General features: G+C 32.1%; 1 protein-coding gene across 10 annotated transcripts in view; it reads right to left on the reverse strand.

Annotated features, from left to right (window-relative positions):
* Positions 1-6,167, reverse strand: part of LOC117176271 (protein furry) — a 248,667-nt gene extending 242,500 nt beyond the window's left edge. For 5 of the 10 annotated variants that reach the window (XR_004467596.1, XM_033366448.1, XM_033366447.1 and 2 more), the window contains exons 1-4: positions 6,085-6,155; positions 3,596-3,667; positions 3,374-3,415; positions 2,871-3,044 (exon numbers count right to left, since the gene is read on the reverse strand). Coding sequence is in view for 9 of the 10 variants with exons in the window: in XM_033366448.1 (XP_033222339.1) it covers positions 2,871-3,044; positions 3,374-3,415; positions 3,596-3,638 (259 nt within the window). In the remaining variant the exon portion in view is untranslated. Of the gene's footprint in view, positions 1-2,870; positions 3,045-3,373; positions 3,416-3,595; positions 3,668-5,312; positions 5,393-5,709; positions 5,868-6,084 lie in introns of those variants that run through there. The other 5 variants (XM_033366442.1, XM_033366443.1, XM_033366445.1 and 2 more) reach the window with 5 other exon arrangements.
* Positions 6,168-6,576: the final 409 nt, after the last annotated feature.

Below are 6,576 nucleotides of genomic sequence, written 5' to 3' on the forward strand. Positions count from 1 at the left end.
AAATTACATTCTGAAACAGCAGGATCAAAATGATTTCAACGGATTGAAATCTGAAATGAAAAAAATTCTCCATAAAAAAAAATTAAAAAATGTAAAAAAAATTTATAAAATCCCTTAAAAAAAAAAAGAGACTATCGATATTCGTCGACCTCCACGTTGGTGATAGTTGGGCAACGTAAACTTTGTTTGAGGCAGACAGACGATAGATATTCGTGAATCATTTTACTCTTACACGATGCTTAGAACTATGAAAATTTTTTATTGAAAAACTATGCGCTTTTCGGAAAATTTGTCAAGAATAAAAAGTTCTTGTAATCAGCCGAGAAATACGCCTGAATTTTGCCGGAGCGTTTTGAGCAAAATCACGTTTTTTTTTTGTTTAAACTGTATTTTGGGATAATAAGAAAATTTTTTGAGGAATTTCATTGGCACCGTCAGAAAGAGGAGATCTTAAGCAATAAAAATATATGTGTCTCAATTTTTTCTAGTGTCGAATAGTCTTAGTTATTGGCCGTTGAAAAGCAGTGTACCAGTAGTGGCGTTTTGGCCGTTTAAGGGTTAAGAAGTGATTCTTAACGAAATTGTGGATCTTTTTTGGGATAACCATTTTTGTTAATTCATATTTTTTTGTATTCTACATAGTTTATCCACAAAATGTAATTTTTTATTTTCCATATTTATTGTGCAATCAAAATTTGAATTTTCGATTTTTGAAGAAAATCTAAAAATTGGTTATCATAATCTTGTAGGGATTTCAAAAAGAAATGTTTTTCTTCTCTTGACTTTTTTTCATATCGTGCGTTTTTTGGCTTCAAATTTTGATTTTCGGTTGATTAAAAAAATTTTGAAAACGCTATAACTCTGAGAATTTTATTTTTATCGAAAAAAGTCATAAGGATAAATTGTTGGTTCTTTTCAATACTATAAATATCCGTACATAGAATTTTCAAATTCAAAAAAAAGTGGTATCAAAAATTTTCAAAATGCGCTCACTTTTTGAATTTTTATCAAAAATGGCTGGTTAACGAACTCGTCCTTTCTTTTACGACCTAGAAAAAGTGTGCCAAAGATAGATTTGATTCGTTCATTTTTTCGAGAGTTATCGTGTTTACGGACGGACAGACAGACAGACAGACAGGCGCCATCGTGAAAACCTGATTTCCGGATTCAGGGAGTCTCGAAACGTGGAGATCCGTTGAAAAAGTACGATGTCAAATTTCCGACAATTCTAATACTTTCTCAATCATAAATGATGAGAATGTAAAAAAGTACCAAAACTTTCAATTTTTAATATCTCCAAACTTTTTTTGATTTTTTCAAATATTATTTTAGGATTTTTCTTTCAACATCTTAAAGAACAGATATTAGAAACTTCATTAAAATTACTGCCAATTTCTGAAATTCCTCGGATGATTTGATATGGAATTGCTCATTTAACAATGCGGCTATTTTCAATACTAATTCGAAATTATTGGTAAATCTTTGAAAAATGTAACTATGCATAACAGAAGCTTTGCTATCATCAGTCAAAATTTTTCGAAACGATTAGAAATTTATTCGAATGCCATACACATTAAAAATAGGTTTTAGAATTGGAAGAATCCCACGTTTTCATGGCAACCTTGAAACCATTTTATAAAAAAATTTTCGATTTCATTTTTAAGAAACTTTCAAAATGAAAATATTTAAATAGTTGCAAGATAATCAGCTTATAATACAAGATCTTAATCTTGTTCTGATTATATGCATTTTCGAACTTTCCATTTGTCTGCTGATCATAAAATTACTTTAATATTTGAAACTATAAGTGAGTTTTAATTTAAACTATAAATAAAGGATGGTAATACAGAACTAGGTACTCAATAAAATGGACACTAATATAAAATTTGAGCGCTCAGCTGTGGATTGTGACAAAAAATTTGAAACAATGGAAACATGCCACCACAATATTTAGTATCTAAATAAAAGTAAACAAAATTTGATGTAATAAAACTAGCAAATTTCGAAAAAATCGACAGACAATTTTAAGATAATGAGTTTCCAAACCGTTTTTCCGATATGTGGGGATAAATATCCCCATAATGATTAATGAGATAAATAGACGCTTATGTATCTAGGCAGTAAAGTTTAACTTTATAATATAAAAGGATGCAGAATTTAACGTCTAAGCCGAAGGCGAGGACGGTAAATCAACTTTACTGTCGTGATGCATACGATACTTTATCTGAAATAGACAGAATAAGAGCTCTTTTTCTGGAAAACGGCGCTTGATTGTTACCGCGTATGCAGGCGCGTGGGGTGACGTTATCAGTCCTAAATCCACTTCGTAGTTTAACTTAGTTTAAAAATGAATTCTTTTAATTCACTTTTCTTTCACTTATCACTCACTTCTTCCTCCTCGCTGCCACTTTACGTGCCGCTTGTCGCAGTAAAATAAAGTGCTATTTCACTGTCACTCCGCAAGCAGATAACGTGTGCTTGTTCTGCCTATTTCAGATAAAAATGTTTAATCCAAAAAAATTACCCTGTTCTCAGAAAATTTAATTTGAAAGTCGTGATACAGCAGTATAACAAACATTTCTTATTACCAATCCTAAAAAAAAGAAAATTTATATTTCTGCCCCCAAATTTTTTTTTAATATTACTGCATCAAAAAGTGAGATTTCGAAGAACTCCTTTTACTACAATGTGTATTTATTTGTTTAAAAATGTTTAATGCAATAAACCAAATCTTTTAATAAACTATTTTCGATAAAAATGTTGGTTATCCAGTTCTGTGCTGCCACCCTCCAAATGATGTTACCGTTACAAAATTGAAATTACCACATTTTTACCCCTGAAACATGAAAATTTTTGAATACTTTACTAACCGTTTCCAGAAACAGAAGTACTGGCTGTACGAATACTGGCAGCATCGCTACTTTCACCTTGTGTTGCGCCATGGACAGTTAGGAGGTCCGGACACGGACCAGATGAGTTTTGCGATGTTTCCACCAACCCTTCGTGTGAGCCCTCCCCCTGAACCGATCTTGATTCAGAGGCATCTGATGAAAAAAAGTCACTTGTTATTTCACGATTTGAACTTTAGAGAGCTTTGTATAAAATAAAACATTGAAGGTATGTTTCCAGCCGGTCATTTCAAGAAGTTAAACTCTAAAACTCTACTGCATCAAACTGTTGAGCTCTCGTTAATTTAGCAACAGCTAATTCTATACAATGGAGAAGATTAAGAGACGAAGCCATTCTGTGTAACGTAACAGATGCCCGTGCTGTACCTTAACTTAATTACAATAATCTTCACACCCTTGTATGTATGCAAGTGCACGTGCTTCAAGCGGTATAAACTGACATTGGTTTGGTACTGTTAACTCACCAGCTTGTGCTCCACTGCTACCGCTTGACTGGTTTTCTTCCCCTGCAAGCAAAAGTTTTTAAGTCGTTTATTCCATTCGCCGAGAGTAACATTTCAATTAAATCGCGTGTTAAGACTTAGAAGTGCATTTTTTCAAGTTCTTTTTACAAGGAAAGCTCTTGTAATTCATTGGATTATTTTTAAGCTGATTTATATGTATTTTTTTATACAAGAGTAACATACCTTCTGTCATGGCTTCAATGTTTGCCTCAGTTTCAGGCAACATCTCCGAGTTTTGTTGTCAAGCCATCTCTGCTGAAAATTTAATATTTATTTTCTTACTCGAGCCACCTTTAACTTTAGTTTTTCTACACAAACCATTTTTACTTGAGTTTTTGTCGACGAGTCTAAAACCCACTAAAAATCAATCTGATCACAAATCGTCAATTTATCCCCTTTCGCAATTACTGTTTGCCCTTTACGATTCAAAAAATATATCTTCTCATCCGCTGACATTCTCTACAACCAGTGGTGTAGTCGCGGTCTGGACCTCTTTATGTTTGCAATACATTATGAAAATACATATATCAATATCAATGAATCATCGGTTATTGCTCTAATGTGAAATTTCGTGACTACAGTGAATCATGCTGGTAGGATTTTCGCAAGTTGTAAATTGATTCTGTTGACCGAATTAATTCCAAATCGCGCAGGCGATCTTACAGATTTGCCGAACAAATTTTTGTTTGCAAAGTTACGTTAAAAGGTGACATTTTAAATATAATATGAGTATTTATCTTCTTTTTTTTCTTGCTACAATATAATTTCTCGTCCTCTTTCACAATTCGTTGGAGAATTCAAAAAAGGCCAAAAGTGACAAGATGACGGCAGTTTATCAGAAAAAATTTAAGTAAATTTATTCAAAATTCCACCAGTTTTTCCTTTATTTTTTTTTTATAGATTCATCCTGATGTAAATAGTATATCTCATGATATTCTGTCCTGTGCTCGGTTAACAAAGCAATTTTACGGTATCATAAAAAACAAAGAACATAATTTAACAATCTGAATAACTTTTACATCCACATATTTCCTTTGAAGTCGGAAAGGTTTCAAGGTACATTTTTCTAGAACTTTTGTAAAGAAACAATTACGTTCTTTTAACTTTTTTCATATCTTGTATCATTTTGGCAAAAAAGTGAATTATTGTTTTTCAAACAAACACAAGATCGCTCTTCTCTCCAAGGATCGAACACAGGGACTATCAGGCCTATCAGTGTACGCCGGTACGTATTCATTATACTGAATATCCTCAAACTCAATGGAGACTTGAGACACGGGGTACTCCTATTCTGATTGGTGCCACGGTACCGGAACTAGTTGATATTTTGTTGAATCAGATTAACTTAAGTTGGCGCGATTTTCAAACCACAATTTTATTTACAAGAGTATATAATACAGAATAGAGACAACATCGATAATAGAAAAATGATATATTACTGGGAAAACAATAATATTCATTTTCAAACCAAAAGACTTTTAAATTTTCATAAAGAAAAGAAATAATAAAAAATTACACAGTTCAAGCTTTTCGCGCCCTATGAAAATATCAAGGTTCCGGTACAGCGGCGACCATTAAAAGGGGAAACATGTCTCTCTCTCTAGAGGATCTCAAATAACGACGAAATTATTATTTTCTATAAAAAAGAATCAAGAGAAAAATGTGGTGGGCTTTTTGAGTAAATTGACTTTTCCAACGAATTATTTGGATCATTTTTTAATAATCCACGTATTCAACTTAAAAAATTCAAATACCAGACCACTCTTTTTATGATGACACCACGGAAAAAACATTCTTATTTATCATTAAAAATCAAGTGCCGCTAAAAAAATAAACAACCCCTCTAATAAAAAAAGGCAAACAACATGAAATTTATAATGAAGAAAAAAAGCAAGCTTACGGCTCCATGCTTCATGTTGATAGTGCAATACTGAATTCTTTTACATGCACAACTGCATTTTCAGGCTTTTATCGACTTTTCTGAACCAGAATCAAAAAAAAAAGTTAACTCAAAAATGACTTTACACGATACATTCGAAAACAATGTTCTTGCATATCTAAACTCCACCAAAAGCATTCAATCGAAAAAGCACTAATTTGTAAACATAAATAATAGGAATTGTTCTAACATTAAAGTCGTACAAAAAAATCATCTATATAGTGACCCCAATAAACAAGTTTCAAAGCAAACAAAGATGGCGCCAGACAACATAAAATAACAGACATCAATGATAAACAATAACAATTTAAATTGATGTAACATCAATATTAGGGTATAAAAAGGTATAAACACTTACAACCACTTTGTAAATAATGAGCTACACTATAGAAGCCATTAGACCCATTTTTCACGCTCGAAATAATAATCACCGCACGCCCTGATCGAGAATAATGGAAAGATATTTTATCAACCAATGATTTCGCAAATGAATCATTTTCGACACACTGTCCCACTCTGAAGGCAGAATGTGAAATAATTAAACTCTAATGCGCAACAGTGAAAAAGTGAATACACAGCAATGAATTATAACCTGGAATGTCAAACTCAACGAAATTCGCTTTGTTTTCGAAGTTATCGTAAAAAAAAAACTTTTTATCACAACAACAATGCAAATAATGATAAGATATCTTGTAGCAAACGCATGCGATTATTGGCAGACAAAGCAATTTACCGTGTACAGTATTAATCGCATTAATTAAATTGAATATTATTTCTGACGTTTCCGAGCGGAACCCGCAGCTCTGTTCCTCCCTTTTATGTATGGTTCCACAAAGAATCCGCTCGATGGCGCTCTCAGTCGAAAAACGGGAGTTTTAACATTTAAGTTTTCGCGCCTTTATTCCCGTTTAAAAAATATAGGTGACTTTTTCTGACATTTTGCATATAAACTGTTCAATATCTGTATTAAATATTTAGTTTCAATAATTCTTTTTATTTTTTATGTTATAAAATATATGTATTTAATGCAAATCTTCCTTTCTCATTTGTTTCAACTAAGTTTTCTAACTGTGCCCGCATAATAAGGGTAGTCAAAAAAAAAATAAATTATGAAATGCCCCATCGTAAAAATGTTTTACATGTTAGTGCAAATGAAAAACTAATACGTTTTTAATAATAAAAATGGTCCTACATTTCCGCACTAAATTTAAAATTTTCGAAATTT

This window comes from Belonocnema kinseyi, chromosome 7, assembly GCF_010883055.1.
Source record: "Belonocnema kinseyi isolate 2016_QV_RU_SX_M_011 chromosome 7, B_treatae_v1, whole genome shotgun sequence".
In the NCBI taxonomy this organism is placed as follows: Eukaryota; Metazoa; Arthropoda; class Insecta; order Hymenoptera; family Cynipidae; genus Belonocnema; species Belonocnema kinseyi.